Source organism: Rattus norvegicus, chromosome 6 (genome assembly GCF_036323735.1).
Source record: "Rattus norvegicus strain BN/NHsdMcwi chromosome 6, GRCr8, whole genome shotgun sequence".
Classification (NCBI taxonomy): Eukaryota; Metazoa; Chordata; class Mammalia; order Rodentia; family Muridae; genus Rattus; species Rattus norvegicus.
Window position 1 is genome coordinate 75,381,384 of NC_086024.1, and position 25,129 is coordinate 75,406,512.

A 25,129-nucleotide genomic window follows, 5' to 3' on the forward strand; every position below is an offset into this window, starting at 1 on the left:
GTCAAATAAATATGGTGTATGTTTGAGAGAGTGTGGGACATAAAACCATGCCAGGAAGTTTGGTGAGGCAGAACAGGTCGAGACCTGGAGACCCAGTGGGCACACACCTAAGGCTTAGGCGACTCCCAGCTCCCTGCCTGACTCCTGAGTTGGAACACATGCCATGCTTCCCACATAAAAGAGATGTGACCAGAGGTCACATAGGCTCAAAACAGGGTTCTCCATCCTAATGAGTACCTAGAGGCCTGGAGGGCTTAGCCAATAAGCTTCCCTTCCCAGACATTCCTCCCTGCAAAAGGTATTTAATCTGAGACCCATCCTCAGAAAGGGGGTATGGTTTTACTTGTCCACTTTCCACCATGGCAATAAACTGTTTAGAACCATGGACTGTCTCTTTTCACCAAGACCGGAAGTGGGGAGCCTTCGCCTACAGAGAGGCAGCCTAATCTACTGTAGAAGGCCTCTCTGCGCTCCCAGCCACAACAGAAAAGTATGTCAGGATATAAAGGCAGAAAACCAGGCAGAGACACGCTGGAATGCCATATCAGTCCTGAGTTTATTACTGTTTCCTCTTCTTCCCCTCAGGTTTGCGATGCTCTTATTTTCTGTTTTGATCTTAATCTTTAAAGGTAGAACAGTTTAGTGTCTTTCATGCCATGAATAACAAGTGGTTTTTAGTTTCTCTGTTAAGATTCCTGAGGAAGTCTTTTTTTTCTTTTCCATCGAATCTTTAAGTTTGGAAATGTAGGGTACTGGAAAAAAATAATCTTAGTCATTAGTAAAAGAAGCGGTGAAGGGAAGACTTCCAAGTCTTCTAGATGGGGACCCTCCCCACCCCCCAGCCTCGACACAGTGCATACTCAGTGCCTCGGATTTTGGCAGTAGTTTCAGAGGTTCAGACTCTCATATCCCAAATGTGGAGCAGATGCCAGTTTTTTCCTCTAGGGCTCTGATAATGGCATATAATGAGTGGTTGTTTCCTAGCAACTAGAGAAGCGGTTCATTTTAGCTGATCCTGCAATAGGAACGAGACTTTTCCCCTTGATAGTTGGAATTAGTGATTTCCCTGACAATGGAATTTCACTTTTCAATAAGGAATGCTCCCAGCCCTTGGTTTGCTGAAGAATTTTTCCTTTGAGTTGGGCTAAACTCTGCTTAATCCGGTATAAAATGAAAAAAGAAAATGTTTGAACTCCCCGAAGTACATCTCGTGGGAAGGGCCAAATGAGTTCGATACATAGTTTTGCAAATGGTAAGTGATTATACAAAAAGCTATAATAGGCCTGTTTTTCCCAGTGTTAAATTAACAACCAAGTTCTTCTCTGTATTTAATGTTGGCAAGAATAGAGGTTTATTAGGTAATTAGATCAATGTTTTGTGGAAATAATATATAAAGTTTTATTAGCAGTACTATTTCAGTATGAATTCCACATAGCAAAAGCATGTATTATCTGGTTGATGCCAGCTGTTTTTTCTATCACATTCATTATTATACCCGCAGATTACAGGGAGGCTTCTGTCAGAGTTCAGCTTAGGGTTAGTAGTTGTAAGTATTTGCGTTTAACTGAGTCAAGTTCTAGCATTCTTTCTGATGGACAGTAGTGATAGCTGTGACTTACAACAAAGGCAGGGAGGACACACCGCAGTGCATGAATTTCTTTGTCGTCATCATTCATGGTCAGCCAGTTCTAAGAAGATTATCCAGTTTTCTTCTTTTGACATATAAGTAATATAAAATACTTTGTAATACTGTAACTTTCAAAGGTTCTTAGACAATTAGGCAAAGAGATACAATACTAAATGACATTTTAGGACAAGTCTGCTAGATGGGGACTATTAGTTATGTCTAAGCACACCAAGAGATGTATTGCCTTTCAGGGCACAGGTTCTCTGGGACACATTCACTTGCAGGGGAAGTCACTGGGTGTCATTGCGGTCAGTTGGTTCCGACCATATTCACATTTCATCAGCTGCCCATCATAATTAGAAGTGATTTGATGGATCTCTCTGAAGCATTTAGAATCAAGAATACTACAGTCCTCTGCTCCGCCAGCTGAGTAGAGCTACTGAAGTAAGAGTCATAGTGTAGCACCCAGAAACTGGAGTGTGGCAAGTGATCTCACAGATGCCTCAGTAACACTTGTTACTATACGAGCATTACAACTGGATACACTACTTCTTATTCAGGCACGGTATCGGGCAGAACACTAAGTCCTCAGGTAGGAAGGAAGGAAGGAAGAAGAAAGAAAGAAAGGAGGGAGGGAGAGAGGGAGGAAGGTAGAGAGAAAGAAGGAAGAAAGAAAGAGGAAGAGACTGAGAGGGGAGAGGCTACACGGGTCTATGTGGGGGATGGGTGTGGACAAGGAGGTGGCAGAATTGCAAAAAATATTTTTACATATGTCCTATGTGTATGCTATCTTTTAACATGTATATGATGATTTTAAAAATAAAAACGTAACTCCCCCCAAACCAAAACAAACAAAAAAAGAATTAAGAATATTGATTCAGATGGACATAAAGAAGTCTTTCAGGCACCTAAAACTTGTACTTTAAGAATAAGATCTTTAAAAAAAAAAAAAAAAAGAAGCATGGTTTCTGGATAGACTAGCTCAATTATTCTTATTAGATTTCTTTGAAAACGTAGTCTAAGGCTAATGCTGAGCCCAGTTTTTCTTTCCATTTTAAAAGTATAGATTAGAAGAAGACTATAAAAATATACTATGAATAAAGCCATTCTTTGTGTTATTTATTTGTTTATTTAGCCCTACATAGCTCTGACTGTCATGTAACTCATTCTGTAGAACAGGCTGGCCTTAAACGCAGAGATCTGCCAGCCTCTGCCTTGTGAGTGTCGGGATCAAAGGTGTTCATCACCATGCCAGCTTCTTTGAGATATTTTTAAAAGGCATATTACCAGTAAGAAGTCTGGTTTGAGTATTCTTTTAGAGATTATGCATTCATTTCTTAAGCAATTATTTATTTTGCTGATACGAGGTAATTTTTTCCTATGTCCTAAGCCTCTTTGTCCTCATCAGCCATTCACATTCACTGTTTGCGTGTTGATTACTTGCCGTAAATGGAAGAATGCGCAAGACCTGGTTGTGGGCATCACAGTTGTAAAGTGAAACTTTTAGTTACAAACCTACTTTTATGACATTTACATAGACTGGGATTTGGGTCCCTTTACCCACTGTTGGGCAATGTTTTACTTGAGACAATTAAGGCTGGAACTTAACAAGTTATCATGTATGTTGAGCACCATGGCTGGCGGGGTTGCTATAGGATAGCAGATGTTGACGTCTTATTTAACATTTCATGTCAGAGAAGAAACCTGGTGGTCAGCTCCCAAAGAACAGGTTGTCAGAGGAGTTAGAAGCAGCCTATGATATTAATTGCTATTATTTCTTCCTACTGAAATGCCTTCTCCCTGTTAGTTATTGGATGACTTACATGAGAGACCTCACCTCACAGTGATGACCCTGCTTCTGTATGGAGCCGTGAGCACTGTGCTGCAGCTGTTTCCGCATGTTGATGTGATCCAGTCTAGGACCACGAGCTACTGCAGGTTTTTAGGCTAGCACCGACTGTTTCTAAGTCATTTATACTAAATTGCTCAAGCATTAGAGTAGATCTGTCATTCCTTCACCAATCTGCATCTGTCTCTGACCCCATTAAGGCAGGGGTAGAGACATTTTTTACCTAGTAAAACTACTTTAGTAATCTGAAGTGCTAGAAGGGTAATTTTTGTGATAAAGTGACAGAAACAAAGCAAAGCAGTCAGATGGGAAAAGGGAGTGTTACTGCTTTGCTGCGTGAGTCACTCCTTTCTGTGTAGTGTTAGTCTGAGCAGTTTGTGGGACTGGGAGCACCCTGACCTGGGAGCTCAGGGGAGGCCATGTGCCATCATTCTGATTACATGTGCTTGAGTCAGGCTGCAGCTCTATGTCCCCCAGTTGGCCTCACATCAGTCCCGCTGTGGGCTCCTTTACAGATGAAGGTATTTTACTCTTCTTGGCCATGATTATTTCCTTGGGCTTTAGGTCTCTGCAGATCTTGTACTATCCTGCATACTAAAACTAGCGTGTCATCTTTTGTCCCCCTACTTGCTATGCCAGTAGCTGTTTCTTCACATTGACTTCGGTGGCAAATTTGGTCTTCTTACCTTTTTTCTTATTCTTGTTCTGTAGAACTTTTAACTACCATATTATGTTTCTTACCTTGGTTCTCTTCCACACTTCCCGGCCCAAAGCATTTGCCTGTCTTGGGAATAACTTCCAGTGGCAAATGTGTTCTGAGCTGTTGGTAGGCCTTCTCAGGCTGTGAGCTCAGGGTAAGGCTTTGTTCCCCCATTGTTAACACAGGTGCTGCCTAAGGAGAGGGGCACTGGGCCTGCCAGGGCTTTATCCCATTGTACTAGTCAGGGCTCTCTAGAGTCACAGAAGTTATGGAATATCACAGTATATTAAGGGAATTTATTGTGATGACTTACAGTCTGTAGTCTAACTAACCCAACGATGGGCAGCTGTGGATGGGAGTTCCAAGAGTCTTAGTAGTTGCTCAGTCCGTGAGTCACTGGTCTTCTGTAGAAGCTCTCGTCTGAAGATTAAGTGGGTTCCAACAGATGTACTGGCAAGTGCACGCAGGCGAAGACTGAGTCTTCCTTCTTCCAGTGTCCTTACCGAGGTCTCCAGCAGGAGGTGTGGCTCAGATTAAAGGAGTGTACTACCATACCTGGATCTGGAACTTGCTTTGTCCCAGGCTGACCTTGAACTCAGAGATTTCCTTTCCTCAGTCTCCTGGGATTAAAGGCATGTACTACCTTGCCTGTGCCTAAGCTTTTCATGGTTAGAAGCTTGTGTCAAGATCTGGACCACAGGTGTACTCTCCATTTCATTCCAGACATAGTCAAGCTGACAACCAGGACTAGCCATCCCACCCGTCATATCGGCTTTTATTGTCACCAAGTGAGTACGGAGAGTCATCCTTACTCACATCAGAGCATTGTCCCGTTTCAGTTTTTCTTAGATCCGAAGATACAAACTTTAACAACAGATTCCAGTTATTGTTGTTCCTGATATCTAACTACGTAAGTTATGTAAGAGAGATTAGAGCACAACAGAGTGTGGTCCAATACCAGGCCTGAGTGTAGAAAAAAAATCAACAAATACCTGAAATAGAAGTTACCATTGCCAACCTGCAAACCTTTCCCATTTCCTTCTTGTTTATGTACCAGAGCAAAGTAATGACGTAGAAGCCGAGGAACAGCCATTTTGTATGGTGGGTTATGACTGTAGCTCTAATGGGAGTCTCACTGTCTTTTTTTTTTTTTTTTTTTTTTTTTTTTGAGAAATGATAAAATGGCAGTCTCTTATTTAATGAAGACCAGCAGTCAAATTAGTACAAAATTAAGTGTTGTTACAAACTGTGCTTCACCAGTGGAGTATACTGATCAAAGGAGGGTGAAAAATATAATCGTAATTCATTAGCAGTAGAAACAAGTAAGGCTAAAATAATTTCCCTTAGAAATGAATCAATTTTAAAAAAAGCTAATTGCTAAAACCTTTATATAACACAACATTTTTCTCTTAGATATGTCCAGAAGAATTCATCACTTTTTTTAGTCAATCCTTTTTTTTTTGTTTTTGTATAGATGTTGAAGAATAACTTGGGATGGTTTTAACTGAGTCTGTGTGGCAGGAGTAATTATGTCTTGTCTACTGCAGTGATAGTGAAGAAGCCCTTTTGAAGGTCATGTAAGATTACTTCCTGATCCTCTAGGAAACCTCAGAGCTGTGATCTCTGGTGGACAGGCAAAGGCTTACCTTGTCTCTGGGTGCAGATGAAGGATCAGGATCAGAGTCAGATGTCTGAGTCCTGCTGGAGTTTCTCAAACCGCATGGAGTCTTGAACAGATCCTAAGAAGGCTCTGAGGAGCTATGGTATGGGGCTTCATAGGGCGAAAATTGTTCTTCCTAGGCAGATACTAAAATTGTTACTCTTCAGGTACATTGATTTCCATTTTTAATATTTCTGAAATTAGAGTGAATTTTATAATAAATAACATCATGACATTGTCTCAGTGTCACTGTTACCATGTCTTTTAATTTTAGCTTTTTTTCCTGGATGCTACAGAAAGTAGAGACATCTTAAGACCATGGTTATTTAGCTGTGATGAGATGCAGTATCTTTTCCTGGTGATTATTTGAATGCTGATACTTTGATCTTTATCACTTGTTTAGTTTGGTTTCTGTTGCTTGGAGAGCTCAGGGGAAGACGTGATTTATCTTTCTTAGTGTTTCACAGCACAGACCCTTATCAAGGGATTCCAGGGCAGAGGTAAAGTTGGGAACTGGGAGGCAAGAACCAAAGTAGTGACCATGGAGAAAGTCTGCTAACTGGCTTGCTCATCTTGCCTTGCCCAGCTTACTTTGATGTCTTCCTTCCCAATTTATATCCCCTCATCTCCCTCAGTTGTCTTAGTGCTCTAGCTAAGACTTCAAGTACTGTAATGAAGAGATATGGAGAGAGTGGACAGCCTTGTCTTAGTCCTGATTTTAGTGGAATTGCTTTGAGTTTTTCTTAATTTAAGTTGATGTTAGCTATTGGCTTGCTGTAAATTGCCTTTATTATGTTGAGGTATGTCCCTTGTATCTAATCTCCCCAGGACTTTTATCATGGAGGAGGATTGGATTTTGTCAAAGGCCTTTTCTACATCTAGTGAGATAATCATGTGAGGTTTTTTTCCTTTTCAGTTTGTTTATACAGTGGATCACATCTACTGATTTTTGTATATTGAACCATCTGTGCATCTCTGGGATGAAGCCTACTTAGTATTGGCGGATGATCTTTTTGATGCGTTCCTGGATTTGGTTTGCAAGTATTTTATTGACTATTTTTGCACCTATGTTCTTAAGGGAAATTGATCTGCCATTTTCTTTTGTGGTTGAGTCTTTATGAGGTTTGTGTATCAGAGTAACTGTGGCTTCATAAAATGAATTGGTCAATGCTCTTTCTGTTTCTAGTTTGTGGAGTAACTTGAGGAATATTGGCATTAACTCTTCCTTGAAAGTTTGGTAGAATTCTGTGCTAAAACCATCTGGCCCTGAGCTTCTTTGTTTGTGAGAATTTTAATAGATTGCTTCTATTTCACTAGGGCTTATTAGTCTGTTTAGATTGCTTGCCTGATCTTGAATTAACTTTGTTAAGTGTTATATATTGAGAAAATTATCTGTTTCTTTTAGACTTTCCAATTTGATGGAGTATAGTTTTTTAATGTCTGCTCTTATGATTCTTTTGGACTTCCTCAGTGCCTGTTGTTATGTCCTTCTTTCTATCTCTAATTTTGTTAGTTTGAATAATCTCTCCATACCTTTTAGTGAATTTGCATAGGTGTTAGTCACTCTTATTAAGTGTCTAAAGAACCAGCTCTTTAATTCATTTATTCTTTATATTTTTGTTTCTGTTTTATTGATATCATCCCTGAGTTTGATTATTTCTTGCCATCTTCTCCTTTTGAGTGTGATTTATTCTTTTTTGTCCTAGAGCTTTCAGGTGTGCTGTTAAGTGTGAGGTCTCCCCCAATGTTTTAGTGTAGGCATTTAGTTCTGTGAAGTTGCCTCTTAGAACCTTTGTAATGTGTGCCATCAGTTTGAGAATGTTGTATATTCATTTTCATTCAATTTTAAAAAGTCTCTAATTCAGTTCTTGACCCATTTTTCATTGGGTAGAGTTGTTCAGTTTCAATGAGTTTGTAATCTTTTTGTTGTTTTTACTTATTGTTGAAATCCAGTTTAGTTTATGGTGGTAAGATAGTATGCAGGGTGTAATTTTAATTTTCTTTCTGTTATTATTTCTTTCTGTTGAAACTTGCTTTGTGTATGTCCCGACTACCAATGTTATTTTCCCCCTTATCACTTACTCAAAGGCTGCCAGATATATTATTTTTTCCTAAAGCAAATTCTCCTGTTGTCAATCATTTGAAAGACTGTCAGTATTACTTTTAAAGACAGCTTCCTTCATTGCTTTATACCTTCCTTCAATCAGATTTTGAGACTATTGCTGTAAATAGTAAAGTTGTGAAACCAAAGATCCTTTTGCCTACTATCAACCTTCAAGACACTGCTAATGTTGTGTTCTTATTACAGTAGAGAGTAGTAACTGTATTGTTTCATTCATAGGTGTTTGATGGGTGCTTTACAAATGCCACTGGTGTTTATAAGTCATCCAACAAAATAAATGGCAAATGACCTTTTAAAAAATCTTCCTAACTGTTGTTATTTCTCTCATGTGCCTGTGTATTTATGTCCTACCTATGTGGCCATGTAAACCAATATTAGGTTTTTATAGTTTGTATATTGGTAGAGTCAAAATCTCAAGTGTTACTTGAATATAGAAAGCATCAATTAAATAGATCAAATTAAATGTATTCTTCCTAAAATATACATATTAATAACTACTTGTATGTGTCAAACCTGATTTTATTTACATATACTATTTCTTTTAACCCACAAATTCTAATAGTACTACACTGATTTTAAAAATGAGGAAACTGAGGCAAGAGAAGGTACAATAAGTAACTAAGCCAGGGGGCCATAGTATGCCTCTGGGCTTTTAACTAAAGTGCACATCTCAAGTTTTAATAGTCCTGTATTTCCTCTTAAATAAATAAAAACATAATTGCATAATTTCTGAAATACAAAATGATACTAAAATGATTGAGTTTTCTTTTTATAATCTGGTTGAAACTTTTGTTATGAATTTAATAATCTAAACATTATATATTTATTTTTCTGTATATGGGTGTATTGGATATGGACATACTGTGTATGGAGGCCAGAGAACAATTTATAGGAGTTGGTTCTCCTTCCACTCTGTGGGTGCTGGGAATCTGACTCTGGTTGTCAGGCTTCCTCTTACCTATATAGCCTTCTGGCCCTATACTTCATAATAGGGGTTGTTTCTGAGAAAATATCTTTGTAAATCTCCTTACTTTGGTATTCATTATTTAAATACCCATCTTCATTCCCCATAATTGCATTTTTTAACACAGGTAATTAATAACAAAGGTAATATGTTTTTGGAGGAAGTTTTTTTTAATTTTTTTTATTTTTTAATTTTTTTTTTATTAACTTGAGTATTTCTTATATACATTTCAAGTGTTATTCCCTTTCCGGGTTTCCGGGCAAACATCCCCCTCCCCCCTCCCTTTCCTTATGGGTGTTCCCCTCCCAACCCTCCCCCCATTGCCGCCCTCCCCCCATAGTCTAGTTCACTGGGGGTTCAGTCTTAGCAGGACCCAGGGCTTCCCCTTCCACTGGTGCTCTTACTAGGATATTCATTGCTACCTATGGGGTCAGAGTCCAGGGTCAGTCCATGTATAGTCTTTAGGTAGTGGCTTAGTCCCTGGAAGCTCTGGTTGCTTGACATTGTTGTACTTTTGGGGTCTCGAGCCCCTTCAAGCTCTTCCAGTTCTTTCTCTGATTCCTTCAACGGGGGACCTATTCTCAGTTCAGTGGTTTGCTGCTGGCATTCGCCTCTGTATTTGCTGTATTCTGGCTGTGTCTCTCAGGAGCGATCTACATCCGGTTCCTGTAGGCCTACACTTCTTTGCTTCGTCCATCTTCTCTAATTGGGTGGCTGTATATGTATGGGTCATATGTGGGGCAGGCTCTAAATGGGTGTTCCTTCAGTCTCTGTTTTAATCTTTGCCTCTCCCTTCCCTGCCAAGGGTATTCTTTTTCCTCATTTAAGGAAGGAGTGAAGCATTCACATTTTTTTTTTTTATTAACTTGTGTATTTCTTATATACATTTCAAGTGTTATTCCCTTTCCCGGTTTCCGGGCAAACATCCCCCTCCCCCCTCCCTTTCCTTATGGGTGTTCCCCTCCCAACCCTCCCCCCATTGCCGCCCTCCCCCCATAGTCTAGTTCACTGGGGGTTCAGTCTTAGCAGGACCCAGGGCTTCCCCTTCCACTGGTGCTCTTACTAGGATATTCATTGCTACCTATGGGGTCAGAGTCCAGGGTCAGTCCATGTATAGTCTTTAGGTAGTGGCTTAGTCCCTGGAAGCTCTGGTTGCTTGACATTGTTGTACTTTTGGGGTCTCGAGCCCCTTCAAGCTCTTCCAGTTCTTTCTCTGATTCCTTCAACGGGGGCCTATTCTCAGTTCAGTGGTTTGCTGCTGGCATTCGCCTCTGTATTTGCTGTATTCTGGCTGTGTCTCTCAGGAGCGATCTACATCCGGTTCCTGTAGGCCTGCACTTCTTTGCTTCGTCCATCTTCTCTAATTGGGTGGCTGTATATGTATGGGTCATATGTGGGGCAGGCTCTGAATGGGTGTTCCTTCAGTCTCTGTTTTTTTTTTTTTTATTAACTTGAGTATTTCTTATATACATTTCGAGTGTTATTCCCTTTCCCAGTTTCCGGGCAAACATCCCCCTCCCCCCTCCCCTTCCTTATGGGTGTTCCCCTCCCAACCCTCCCCCCATTGCCGCCCTCCCCCCATAGACTAGTTGACTGGGGGTTCAGTCTTAGCAGGACCCAGGGCTTCCCCTTCCACTGGTGCTCTTACTAGGATATTCATTGCTACCTATGGGGTCAGAGTCCAGGGTCAGTCCATGTATAGTTTTTAGGTAGTGGCTTAGTCCCTGGAAGCTCTGGTTGCTTGGCATTGTTGTACTTTTGGGGTCTCGAGCCCCTTCAAGCTCTTCCAGTTCTTTCTCTGATTCCTTCAATAGGGGACCTATTCTCAGTTCAGTGGTTTGCTGCTGGCATTCACCTCTGTATTTGCTGTATTCTGGCTGTGTCTCTCAGGAGCGATCTACATCCGGCTCCTGTCGGTCTGCACTTCTTTGCTTCATCCATCTTGTCTAATTGGGTGGCTGTATATGTATGGGCCACATGTGGGGCAGGCTCTGAATGGGTGTTCCTACAGTCTCTGTTTTAATCTTTGCCTCTCCCTTCCCTGCCAGGGGTATTCTTTTTCCTCATTTAAAGAAGGAGTGAAGCATTCACATTTTGATCATCCGTCTTGAGTTTCGTTTGTTCTAGGGATCTAGGGTAATTCAAGCATTTGGGCTAATAGCCACTTATCAATGAGTGCATACCATGTATGTCTTTCTGTGATTGGGTTAGCTCACTCAGGATGATATTTTCCAGTTCCAACCATTTGCCTACGAATTTCATAAAGTCGTTGTTTTTGATAGCTGAGTAATATTCCATTGTGTAGATGTACCACATTTTCTGTATCCAATCCTCTGTTGAAGGGCATCTGGGTTCTTTCCATTTTCTGGCTATTATAAATAAGGCTGCGATGAACATAGTGGAGCACGTGTCTCTTTTATATGTTGAGGCATCTTTTGGGTATATGCCCAAGAGAGGTATAGCTGGATCCTCAGGCAGTTCAATGTCCAATTTTCTGAGTAACCTCCAGACTGATTTCCAGAATGGTTTTACCAGTCTGCAATCCCACCAACAATGGAGGAGTGTTCCTCTTTCTCCACATCCTCTCCAGCATCTGCTGTCACCTGAGTTTTTGATCTTAGCCATTCTGACTGGTGTGAGGTGGAATCTCAGGGTTGTTTTGATTTGCATTTCCCTTATGACTAAAGATGTTGAACATTTCTTTAGGTGTTTCTCAGCCATTCGGCATTCCTCAGCTGTGAATTCTTTGTTTAGCTCTGAACCCCATTTTTTAATAGGGTTATTTGTTTCCCTGCAGTCTAACTTCTTGAGTTCTTTGTATATTTTGGATATAAGGCCTCTATCTGTTGTAGGATTGGTAAAGATCTTTTCCCAATCTGTTGGTTGCCGTTTTGTCCTAACCACAGTGTCCTTTGCCTTACAGAAGTTTTGCAGTTTTATGAGATCCCATTTGTCGATTCTTGATCTTAGAGCATAAGCCATTGGTGTTTTGTTCAGGAAATTTTTTCCAGTGCCTATGTGTTCCAGATGCTTCCCTAGTTTTTCTTCTATTAGTTTGAGTGTGTCTGGTTTGATGTGGAGATCCTTGATCCACTTGGACTTAAGCTTTGTACAGGGTGATAAGCATGGATCGATCTGCATTCTTCTACATGTTGCCCTCCAGTTGAACCAGCACCATTTGCTGAAAATGCTATCTTTTTTCCATTGGATGGTTTTGGCTCCATTGTCAAAAATCAAGTGACCATAGGTGTGTGGGTTCATTTCTGGGTCTTCAATTCTATTCCATTGGTCTATCTGTCTGTCTCTGTACCAATACCATGCAGTTTTTATCACTATTGCTCTGTAATACTGCTTGAGTTCAGGGATAGTGATTCCCCCTGAAGTCCTTTTATTGTTGAGGATAGCTTTAGCTATCCTGGGTTTTTTGTTATTCCAGATGAATTTGCAAATTGTTCTGTCTAACTCTTTGAAGAATTGGATTGGTATTTTGATGGGGATTGCATTGAATCTGTAGATTGCTTTTGGTAAAATGGCCATTTTTACTATATTAATCCTGCCAATCCATGAGCATGGGAGATCTTTCCATCTTCTGAGGTCTTCTTCAATTTCTTTCCTCAGTGTCTTGAAGTTCTTATTGTACAGATCTTTTACTTGCTTGGTTAAAGTCACACCGAGGTACTTTATATTATTTGGGTCTATTATGAAGGTTGTCGTTTCCCTAATTTCTTTCTCGGCTTGTTTCTCTTTTGTATAGAGGAAGGCAACTGATTTATTTGAGTTAATTTTATACCCAGCCACTTTGCTGAAGTTGTTTATCAGCTTTAGTAGTTCTCTGGTGGAACTTTTGGGATCACTTAAATATACTATCATGTCATCTGCAAATAGTGATATTTTGACCTCTTCTATTCCGATCTGTATCCCTTTGATCTCCTTTTGTTGTCTGATTGCTCTGGCTAGAACTTCAAGAACTATATTGAATAAGTAGGGAGAGAGTGGGCAGCCTTGTCTAGTCCCTGATTTTAGTGGGATTGCTTCAAGTTTCTCTCCATTTAGTTTAATGTTAGCAACTGGTTTGCTGTATATGGCTTTTACTATGTTTAGGTATGGGCCTTGAATTCCTATTCTTTCCAGGACTTTTATCATGAAGGGGTGTTGAATTTTGTCAAATGCTTTCTCAGCATCTAATGAAATGATCATGTGGTTCTGTTCTTTCAGTTTGTTTATATGATGGATCACGTTGATGGTTTTCCGTATATTAAACCATCCCTGCATGCCTGGGATGAAGCCTACTTGATCATGGTGGATGATTGTTTTGATGTGCTCTTGAATTCGGTTTGCCAGAATTTTATTGAGTATTTTTGCGTCGATATTCATAAGGGAAATTGGTCTGAAGTTCTCTTTCTTTGTTGTGTCTTTGTGTGGTTTAGGTATAAGAGTAATTGTGGCTTCGTAGAAGGAATTCGGTAGGGCTCCATCTGTTTCAATTTTGTGGAATAGTTTGGATAATATTGGTATGAGGTCTTCTATGAAGGTTTGATAGAATTCTGCACTAAACCCGTCTGGACCTGGGCTCTTTTTGGTTGGGAGACCTTTAATGACTGCTTCTATTTCCTTAGGAGTTATGGGGTTGTTTAACTGGTTTATCTGTTCCTGATTTAACTTCGATACCTGGTATCTGTCTAGGAAATTGTCCATTTCCTGAAGATTTTCAAATTTTGTTGAATATAGGTTTTTATAGTAAGATCTGATGATTTTTTGAATTTCCTCCGAATCTGTAGTTATGTCTCCCTTTTCATTTCTGATTTTGTTAATTTGGACACACTCTCTGTGTCCTCTCGTTAGTCTGGCTAAGGGTTTATCTATCTTGTTGATTTTCTCAAAGAACCAACTTTTGGTTCTGTTGATTCTTTCTATGGTCCTTTTTGTTTCTACTTGGTTGATTTCAGCTCTGAGTTTGATTATTTCCTGCCTTCTACTCCTCCTGGGTGTATTTGCTTCTTTTTGTTCTAGAGCTTTTAGGTGTGCTGTCAAGCTGCTGACATATGCTCTTTCCTGTTTCTTTCTGCAGGCACTCAGCGCTATGAGTTTTCCTCTTAGAAAAGCTTTCATTGTGTCCCATAAGTTTGGGTATGTTGTACCTTCGTTTTCATTAAATTCTAAGAAGTTTTTAATTTCTTTCTTTATTTCTTCCTTGACCAGGTTATCATTGAGTAGAGCATTGTTCAATTTCCACGTATATGTGGGCATTCTTCCCTTATTGTTATTGAAGACCAGTTTTAGGCCGTGGTGGTCCGATAGCACGCGTGGGATTATTTCTATCTTTCTGTACCTGTTGAGGCCCGTTTTTTGACCAATTATATGGTCAATTTTGGAGAAAGTACCATGAGGAGCTGAGAAGAAGGTATATCCTTTTGCTTTAGGATAGAATGTTCTATAAATATCCGTTAAGTCCATTTGGCTCATGACTTCTCTTAGTCTGTCGACATCACTGTTTAATTTCTGTTTCCATGATCTGTCCATTGATGAGAGTGGGGTGTTGAAATCTCCCACTATTATTGTGTGAGGTGCAATGTGTGTTTTGAGCTTTAGTAAGGTTTCTTTTACGTATGTAGGTGCCCTTGTATTTGGGGCATAGATATTTAGGATTGAGAGTTCATCTTGGTTGATTTTTCCTTTGATGAATATGAAGTGTCCTTCCTTATCTTTTTTGATGACTTTTAGTTGGAAATTGATTTTATTTGATATTAGAATGGCTACTCCAGCTTGCTTCTTCTGACCATTTGCTTGGAAAGTTGTTTTCCAGCCTTTCACTCTGAGGTAGTGTTTGTCTTTGTCTCTGAGGTGTGTTTCCTGTAGGCAGCAGAATGCAGGGTCCTCGTTGCGTATCCAGTTTGTTAATCTATGTCTTTTTATTGGGGAGTTGAGGCCATTGATATTGAGAGATATTAAGGAATAGTGATTATTGTTTCCCTTTATATTCATATTTGGATGTGAGGTTATGTTTGTGTGCTTTCATTCTCTTTGTTTTGTTGCCAAGACGATTAGTTTCTTGCTTCTTCTAGGGTATAGCTTGCCTCCTTATGTTCGGCTTTACCATTTATTATCCTTTGTAGTGCTGGATTTGTAGAAAGATATTGTGTAAATTTGGTTTTGTCATGGAATATCTTGGTTTCTCCATCAATGTTAATTGAGAGTTTTGCTGGATACAGTAACCTGGGCTGGCATTTGTGTTCTCTTAGGGTCTGTATGACATCAGTCCAGGATCTTCTGGCCTTCATAGTTTCTGGCGAGAAGTCTGGTGTGATTCTGATAGGTCTGCCTTTATATGTTACTTGACCTTTTTCCCTTACTGCTTTTAATAGTCTTTCTTTATTTTGTGCGTTTGGTGTTTTGACAATTATGTGACGGGAGGTGTTTCTTTTCTGGTCCAATCTATTTGGAGTTCTGTAGGCTTCTTGTATGTCTATGGGTATCTCTTTTTTTAGGTTAGGGAAGTTTTCTTCTATGATTTTGTTGAAGATATTTACTGGTCCTTTGAGCTGGGAGTCTTCACTCTCTTCTATACCTATTATCCTTAGGTTTGATCTTCTCATTGAGTCCTGGATTTCCTGTATGTTTTGGACCAGTAGCTTTTTCCGCTTTACATTATCTTTGACAGTTGAGTCAATGATTTCTATGGAATCTTCTGCTCCTGAGATTCTCTCTTCCATCTCTTGTATTCTGTTGGTGAAGCTTGTATCTACAGGTCCTTGTCTCTTCTTTTGGTTTTCTATATCCAGGGTTGTTTCCATGTGTTCTTTCTTGATTGCTTCTATTTCCATTTTTAATTCCTTCAACTGTTTGATTGTGTTTTCCTGGAATTCTTTCAGGGATTTTTGTGTCTCCTCTCTATGGGCTTCTACTTGTTTATTTATGTTTTCCTGGAATTCTTTCAGGCATTTTTGCGATTCCTCTCTGTAGGCTTCTACTTCTTCTCTAAGGGAGTTCTTCATGTCTTTCTTGAAGTCCTCCAGCATCATGATCAAATATGATTTTGAAACTAGATCTTGCTTTTCTGTTGTGTTTGGATATTCCGTGTTTGCTTTGGTGGGAGAATTGGGCTCCGATGATGGCATGTAGTCTTGGTTTCTGTTGCTTGGGTTCCTGCGCTTGCCTCTCGCCATCAGATTATCTCTAGTGTTACTTTGTTCTGCTATTTCTGACAGTGGCTAGACTGTCCTATAAGCCTGTGTGTCAGGAGTGCTGTAGACCTGTTTTCCTCTCTTTCAGTCAGTTATGGGGACAGAGTGATCTGCTTTCGGGCGTGTAGTTTTTCCTCTCTACAGGTCTTCAGCTGTTCCTGTGGGCCTGTGTCTTGAGTTCACCAGGCAGCTTTCTTGCAGCAGAAAATTTGGTCTTACCTGTGGTCCTGAGGCTCAAGTTCGCTCATGGGGTGCTGCCCAGGGGCTCTCTGCAGCGGCAGCAATCAGGAAGACCTGTGCCGCCCCTTCAGGGAGCTTCAGTGCACCAGGGTTCCAGATGGTCTTTGGCTTTTTCCTCTGGCGTCTGAGATGTGTGTGCAGGGAGCAGTCTCTTCTGGTTTCCCAGGCTTGTCTGCCTCTCTGAAGGTTTAGCTCTCCCTCCCACGGGATTTGGGTGCAGCGAACACTTTTTTTTTTTTTTTTATTATATGGCATTAGTAAATACACAAGATTGTTTCTTTGACAGACAAGACATGTTAATATTTTTCTTTGATTGTTAAGAGCTGAAATCACTAGTCTTTTGGAGGGTTCACCTTCATCATCTAAGATACTGCCATGAGAAGACTGACAGTGTTCAGTAGTAAAGAACATTTCGCTAGCGTCTGCCCTTGGTTCTGGTGCAGGGTGATCTTGATTCTTTTGGTCTTTAATGCTTGGTTGTGTTTTTTCATCATTTCACAATGAGTCTGATCAGGGGATGCTTCTGTGTGTTCATGTGGAGTGTTAACCGTGGGATGTGATCAAGGGGTGGTTCGGTGTGTTCACGGGGAGTGTTCACATAGGGGCTGGAAGGTGCCTCAACTCTGCTTGGCAAGTATAATCACCCGGAAGTGAAGAATCTGGAGATTTAGCAAATACAAGCTAAAGATGCCTTTGGGTTTGAAATATGCATACATGTTTCAAACTAATGTCTATTACTTTACTGCTGTTGTATGGTATATCAGGACTCTTCTCAGGTGGTATAGAGAAAGGTACATGAGGAAAAACTGTCTTTAAAACCTTGTGTGTCACATGTCTCAGTCTATGAGTCCTTGACTTCATGTACCCAGACAGAACATCATGGCAGTAGGCACATGTGCAAGGGGAAGGAAGCTGTGCCTCTCCACAGACAGAAAGCAGAGATTTTTAACATTGCCCACCAATCCACAGGATATGTTTCTTTTGTTCTATTTTTCCTCTTTCTCTTCCTTAGACGTTTTAATATTTGTTTCTATAATTTTTAATCATGCATGGTTGTGTGTGTCTGCGAGCATGTGTGGAAGTGTATGTGGGCCCAGGCCCTTTAAGGCCAGAATGGCAGACACCTTGGTGTGGAGTTAGACAGTTGTGAGTTGCCATGTGGGCACTGGAAATTCAACCCTGGTCAGTTCCCTGGAAAAACAGTCAGTGCTCTTAACTGCTGGGTTGTCTTTCCAGCCCTGCTTAGAAGCTTTTTATCCTATGTAGTCTTCACTTGCATTGTAGGTAAGAATAATTTTAAACCATCTTTATATTTAAGCTTCTTCTTAACCCTCTGCCCCAGACTTTTAAAATAAGTATACACACACACACACACACACACACACACACACACACACACACACAGACTCAGCAAGTCCCTTCCCAAAATTCCTGCACATGAATTAATGTTTTCAGTCTTTGACTTTGCTCCATTTTGCCAAATCTCTCCATCCACGTTTGTGTATGGAAGTGTAGACAACATTGGCGGGCTATGTAAAAGTCATTTACAACCCCATTTCCTTCAGAATTTAGTGGAGAGTTTGTTAGTTACACACACACACACACACACACACACACACACACACACACACACACACACACACTGCTCTTATAGCTACATTAGCACATTTGTAGCCAATGGTAGGAGGGAAGGGGCTCAAGGAAAGGTGTTTGGCTTGCTCACAGGGGTGTGCTTTGATTTTTCCTTTATTGTGAGGCCTGCACTTGAAGAACATGGCATCTACAGTGAGATTACCTATGGCAGAAAAGGTACAGAAAGAGTCCAGGTTCTATAGGACTAAGATTGTGATACGAAAAAAAGTAAAACCCGCTATGGATTTGTTTACTTTTGACTTTGGTAAGTAAACAGGTACTGCCCCAAAGGGCTAAGCGCTATCAATTAGGCCTTCTCTGTCTTGCATCTGAAGGTGTCTTAGGATTTTTAAGTTTGTTCCAGTTAAAACTAGAAACTGGGACCATTAACCAAGAGCTCTGACTTGACCTGGTGACATTCACTGCTTACCACCCTGACTTACTTTATTATGGAATGCTTCAAACCTTTTCATACATTTTTCCCTCCTCATTTACCATAGTTTCATCAGGGTCACCAAAGTTTTCTTTAAAATAAAAAATCTTGGACTGGGTATATGGGTCAGTGGGTAGTGTGCTTTCTCTCCAGGCATGATACCTGAGGTCAGAGCCCTAGATCCCACATGGAAACTAGATGCACATTTGTCCTACAAGGACTGCAGAAGTAGAAATAGGTGGATCCCCAGAGTTCGCTGGCCAGCCATTCTAGCAAATCGGTGAGTTCAGGTTTAGTGAGAGACCCTGTCTCCAAACTTTGGGACAAAAGTTTGGGGCCTCAGAACTCATGTTCAGGTAGATTCTGTGGCATGTCTGTGATCCTGTCTACAGTGGGATGGGAGGCCAACTAGCCTGGCACCCAGAGAGGCAAACAATAAGACCTTCAAATAAGGTGACTGCCACCTGAGCCTGTCCTCTGACCTCCACATGCACACCCTGGCATGCGTCTACCCTCCGTAATACATACTCCAATAAGATAGACATAAAGCCTGTACAGTTCACCTCCAGAACATCTCTTGGTTTTTGTGCCTCTCCCCACCCCACCCCAACCCCAGGGCCATTTATCCAGTTCTGAGTCCACATATATATGTTGTGGCCCAGTGTGCTGGGTCATAGATCAGTCCACTCATCACAGCTGCCCACCAGGGATGTCTAAAAACCATGTGGTCTGAGTGAGAGCTCATCACTGTCTCACACACCTGAAGTTCTTTGTTTGTGACTGTCACTTGGCAATGGGAACTGTTATTCACCTAGATACTCAGGTTTGAATCCTTGGCTTCTCTTCTTCCCTCCATTGCTAATGTTCACCGAGTCCTATTTTCCACGTGCATTGCTGCCTACCTTACCCCTTTCCAACATTGGAGTGGTCTTCCCTTTACACGCTTTCTGTGCTGTGTCTCATGTAAGCTGGGCTGGCCTCACTAACCTTCCCAAGGTACAGATCCTATCAAGTTGTCTCAGACTCAGATCTTCAGTGACGCCTTGCTTTCCGGACAAAAGTTCAAGATCTGACTCTGGAAATCCAGGCCTGATTGACCTGGCCATGGTTCATGTTCTCACTGCTGCTCTGCAGGCTCTGAAGCAGCCCCTGCTCCTTAATTCCTTTGTGAAGTGGGCTCTGCTGTAGCTTCATCTCATCTTCAGGTCGCAGCCTAGATGTCACCTCCTTTGGGGAAGACTTGTGTGAAGCTCTCAGCCCACAGTGCTCTTGGGTGCTCTCTTGCTTCAGGAACTCTGCCCTCTGCCCGCTGCCCCTGGCCCCTTTGCTCTGCATTCCAGAAGTGCCCCCTGATGGGCTTGATCTCCCTTCATCCTGGCAAGAGGGTCTAATCTTCATCCTGTTAAACTCGAAACAGTATTGTATTCTTATGTTTTAGAAATTTAGAATTTCTAACAGTTACCTTTTAATTTTTCTTCTCCCTTAATTTAAGCTTTTAAAAATAAAACCTAGGCCCCTTTTCCAGTTTTTTGCTTCTTTAAGCAGCCTGACATTGCCCGACTTGAGAATTGATTTAGTGCCAGAAGTCAGCTGGTTCTGTTTGTAAAAAAAAAAAGGAAAAAAAAAAAAAGTATGTTCAGCTCTCAGCCCAGCTACTGAACGTGACGAGTTCTGACATCCCTTCTCTTGGCTGCTTCTCACTCCTTTTCCTGTTTCCATGGAAATGGACATCAGACCGCAGAAACATCGTGAGATTCTGGTGGCTAATTGCTATTGCAGATTTCTAGTTCTGTGTCTATGGTGTGATTGTTTTTGTGACTTTGCCTGCCCCATCCTTATGTGATCCTAGCCACACATCCGAGGGAGCTCGTAGTGGACAGCCACACTGTGTGTCCCAGGTGTCACTAGCTGGCTTGCTTACCTGTACACTGTGCCTCATCCTCTGGGAAATTTCACTGTTGTCATTGAGGGACTCCTGACTTCCAGTGACGAGGTCTGCCACCCTCCTTGGCCTGCTGCCTCCCTGTCTGAACTCCATCAGTTCTGTTGTATTTATTTAATGATCCCGTTGCTGCCGTTTATCCCCAGGCTTGTTTGCAAGAGACCTAGAGAAAAACTGTCCTCTGCCAGAAAACATACAAATAAGGTAACGACTAATTTGACTAAAACTGTGTTTTTAGTCTTCTAAAATGGAAACTCACTTTTAATTGCAGCCTTTCCTTTTCATTCTGGACAGTGTTCAATTTTTTTTGAGTAGTTGAGAATGTCATTCTGTCAGCATCTCTGTTGTCCCCTTGCTATTCACATAAATACTACCCCAACCTTATAGCATAGCATTATGACTAAATTATAATTGCATTTTCTGTTTAATGAACAGAGTTGTTCTGTTGCTTGCCCAACTTGACTTTTTTTCACATGAGGAGGAGTTCAAGGTCATTTACCTCTGTGATAGGCTTATCTCTGCTAGGTCAAGATTGCTTTGTGACTCTAAATTTACAACTTGAAAGTCTAGGTTTTGTTAAGTGCAGGAAGGCTGGCATGTACATATAAAAATGATTAATATTTGCTGAACTGCTTCTTCAGCATATAGTGTCTGCTGTATATCAAATGAACTTGAGTAATTGAAACAATAAGGACAGAATAAATCTCTTTTTTGCATGCCTATACAGAATAAAATAAAAAGATTATGCTGCATTCCCTGTTAAGTTACAAGTGTATGGACATAGCCATATGTTTGAAGAGCTCCTATCTAAATCGAGGTTCCAGTACTAGAGTTACTACTGGCCCTACGTAATGGCAAATGAAGGAAAACTAATAATGGGTGCTTGGAGTGTACCTTCTGCAGGTTTCTACCTTTATCTGACTAACCTGTGATATGGGGGTCCTAACATGGCAGGAAACATGTTTATATGGGTGCATTCTATTTATCTTAGGGTTTACTGCTGTGAACAGATACCATGACCAAGGTAACTCTTACAAGGACATTTAATTAGGGCTGGGTTACAGGTTCAGAAGTCTAGTCCATTATCATCAATGCGGGAACATGACAGAGTCCAGGCAGGCAAGGTGCAGGAGGAGCTGAGAGTTCTATGTCTTCATCTGAAGGCTGCTAGCAGTTTCCAGGCAGCTAAAATGAGGGTCTTAAAGCCCACACCCAAAGTGACACACCTACTCCAACAGGGCCACACCTTCTAATAGTGCCACTCCCTGGGCCTAGCATATTCAAACCATAACAACATTCATTGGATATCTTCCCAGTTTATGCTTGACCATCAGTCACTGTAGCACTGTGAGCTTGACCATGCATTCTCCCTGAAATTCCAGGTTAAAAGATTTGTTACTTTGAGATCCTTAGGCATAGAAAGTCTCATTGCTGTAAAGAGACACCATGACCAAGGCAACTTTTAGATAACATTTAGTTGGGGTTGGCTTACAGGTTCAGAGGTTCAATCTATTATCATCATAGCAGGAAACATAGCAGCATCCAGGCAGGCATGGTGCAGGAAGAGCTGAGAGTTCTACATCTTCTTCTGAAGGCAAACAGGAGAAGACTTAACTTTCAGGTAGCTAGAAGGAAGGTCTCAAAGCCCATGCTCACAGTGACACACTTCATCCAATAAGACCAAAACTACCCCAACAAGACCACACCTCCTAATAGTGCCAGTTTCTGAGCCAAGCATATTCAAACCACCACAAGTGGTTTTAGCTATAGAGGCAGTCCTTTGCTACTGAGTCAGAGAAAGATGGAGGGGAGCAAAAGAGAGAAAGAGAAAGAGAGGGAGAGAGGAAGGAAGGAAGAAGAAGGTGGAGGTTACGGAGGTGGGGTTGGGGGCTGGAAGAAGAGAAAGAAAAGAAAGAGTCCTCACAGGTCTTTTTCTCTGCAATTGACTTAAGCCATTTGAGAAATGGGAACTACTTCTCATACTGAGGCAACAATTAAAATTAATTTTTGAAACATGCTAAGACATTAAGAATAAGTGGCACATTATCTATTTTATATATTTAAATTGAGGTAGCTTTTCCTAAAGGAAAACAAACAAACAACCCCCCTCACACACACACACACAAACAAAAACAAAACCAAGAAAAAAATTCCCGCTACTCAGTTTGCTGTCCATTTAGTCTCCTGGCTGTAACGGATGCAGGATGTGGTTGTGTCAGCAGTTCTGTGGAGTAGCTATGGACTCCGTAGGCCTACGTTAGGACTGTTACTACATTCACAACCCTAAAGCAAATGTGTGTAAATAATTCCCATACTTGTAATTTTAACCAGAAAAAGGTTCAAGTTTAAAACATTATATTATAACCCATGGTCCCACTATGAAAGTCAGCCACCGTTGACTTTCTGATATACATTTATCAATTTAAAAAATCTATGAATAGACTCACTTTCAGCCACATCCTAAGGTAGGGACCCTAGAATTCCTCTACCAACTCTGTCCATCCTTATGGCACCACCCTCCAGCTATCCCTCTCTAAGTAGGTACCACAGACTCACACTGCCAACTCAGCCCATCTCTATAATCTGCTCTCTGTTCCCCCATCCACCTCCAGTTTAGAACTCACACTGACAATTCCATTTGTCTGTTGCCTAAGAAGTACAGAGAGTGTCTCCCAGAGTCTGGAGGGTTGGCTGTAAGAATCTTCTAACTGTCTAGGAGGTCTATCTTGGGGTTAGAAGCCACACCTCCTTGCCTGAGCTGATCTGGACTATTTCTGATACTCATTTTGAGCAACAACATTGAATTGCCTCCAGGCTGAACCTAAGCTCCATTCACCTGTCTATAGCCTGATAAGCTGGGGTAACAGAAATCGGAACTCCTAACCAAATTAATGAAATATAAACAAACAAGCAAACAAAAACCTTGCAAAGAATCAATGTAATGGAAACTTGGTTCTTTGGAAAAACCAAAAACAAGAGAGAATCCAAATTAATAAAAGAGATGAAAAATTGGATATTCTTCAGGCATACTTTAGAAATATTTATTTCACCAAACTAGAAAAATCTAAATGAAATTAGATCTACTAAAGTTAAATCAAGTTGAAGCAAATAATTTACCTAGACACATAGCATCCAGTGAAATAGAAGCATTAATTAAAGATCTCCCAACTAGAGAAAAACAACCCAGAGCAGATGGATCCAGTGAAGAATCTACTAGACCTTAAACAAACAAACAAACAAACAAACAAACAAACAAAACCACCCAGCCCCCTAGAACCAGTGTTGGTTTTAAACTATTCTACAAAATAGAGAAAAAAAAACATTTTGAAATTATTTGTATGAAGCCAGTATTACCCTGATACCAAAAGCAGAAAAAGGTTCGACAATAAGAATAACAAATTACAAGCCAGTATCTCTTGATGAACATAGGCATAAATATTCTTGATAAAATACTTGCAAACCAAATTTAACATCACATCAAAAAAGTTATTGGCCATGATCATGTCAGCTTCATTCCAGAGATCCAGGGATAGTAGAATATACATACATACATACATACATACATACATACATACATACATAAATGTAACTCATCAAATAAATAGATTAAAGTACAGAAACCACATAATTATTTCATTAGATGCATAAAAGGCCTTTGACAAAATCCAACATTCCTTCATGATAAAAGTCTTGGAAATTCTAGGTATACAGGGGCATATCTCACTTAACAGAATAAAACAATATATGAAAAGCCTTACCCTGCTAAATGATGAAAACCTAAAGCATTTCCATGAAAGTCTGGTACAGAGATAAGGATTTCTGCATTTCCTCTTTCTGTTCAATATAGTACCTGAAGTCTTAGCTAGAGCAACAGGGCAAATAAACGAGATAAGGGACTTACATATTAATAAAAGAAGTCCATGAAAGGTACACCAGAAATCTCCTATAGTTGATAAATACATTTAGCAAAATAACATCCAATAGTCTCTTGGCTATTGATTTTTCTGTGTCTGTTTTGCACTTTTGTCATGAAATCTAGTTTTTCTAATAATAATATAGTTATTTCTGTTTGGTTTGGGTTTCTGTTTGTATGGAATATACTTTTCCAACCTTCCATTTTTAGTCTATGTGTCTGTATTAATAAAGTTAGTTTCTTGTAGTCAGCATCATGTTGTGTCTATTATTTTATTTTGTCTATTTAGGACAAAAAAAGTATCTTTTAATTGGAAAATGTATATGTTTAGTATTTTACTGTTAAGTGAAGTTTTGCTTCTGTTATTGATAATTTTTATGTTTGCTTCAGATATTCTTTGTTCTTTTCTTGGTGGTTTGGTAGTTTACTGTATTCATGAGGTTTCTGTTTCTCACATGTACTTTGCCACTGTATTTTATACTTTTATGTAGTTTTTGACTATTTCTCTTCTGCTTCTGGATGTATAACCGACCTTAGGCATCTTTAGGAAGGCCCATGTGATAAAGAATTTTCAGGTTTTGCTTGCCTTGAAGTCTATTTCTCCTTCCTTCTTGAAGGAGATCTTGGTGGGAAGTATATTCTTGTTTGGCAGGAGTTTTTGTTTGTTTGTTGGCTGGTTGGTTGGTTGGTTGGTTGGTTGGTTGGTTGGTTGGTTTTTCTTTCAAAACTCGGAATATGTCATTGCCTTCTCTTCAATCAAAATATATTGTCAGATCACCAAGAGTGCTAATGCATACACGATGTACTACTCTTTGCTTCGCATTTCTTTTTATTGTACTTTTCACAGTTTGATTATGAAGTCAAGT

The 25,129-nt window shown here is 40.3% G+C and overlaps 1 protein-coding gene across 7 annotated transcripts in view; it reads left to right on the forward strand.

Moving 5' to 3' along the window:
* The window catches only part of Nubpl (NUBP iron-sulfur cluster assembly factor like), a 221,995-nt gene that overhangs the window by 86,775 nt on the left and 110,091 nt on the right, over positions 1-25,129 (forward strand). Inside the window, exon 1 of one of the 7 annotated variants that reach the window (XM_063261672.1) lies at positions 978-1,252. Coding sequence (XP_063117742.1) covers positions 1,250-1,252 — 3 coding nt within the window. The 5' untranslated portion in view covers positions 978-1,249. 7 annotated transcript variants of the gene reach the window in all.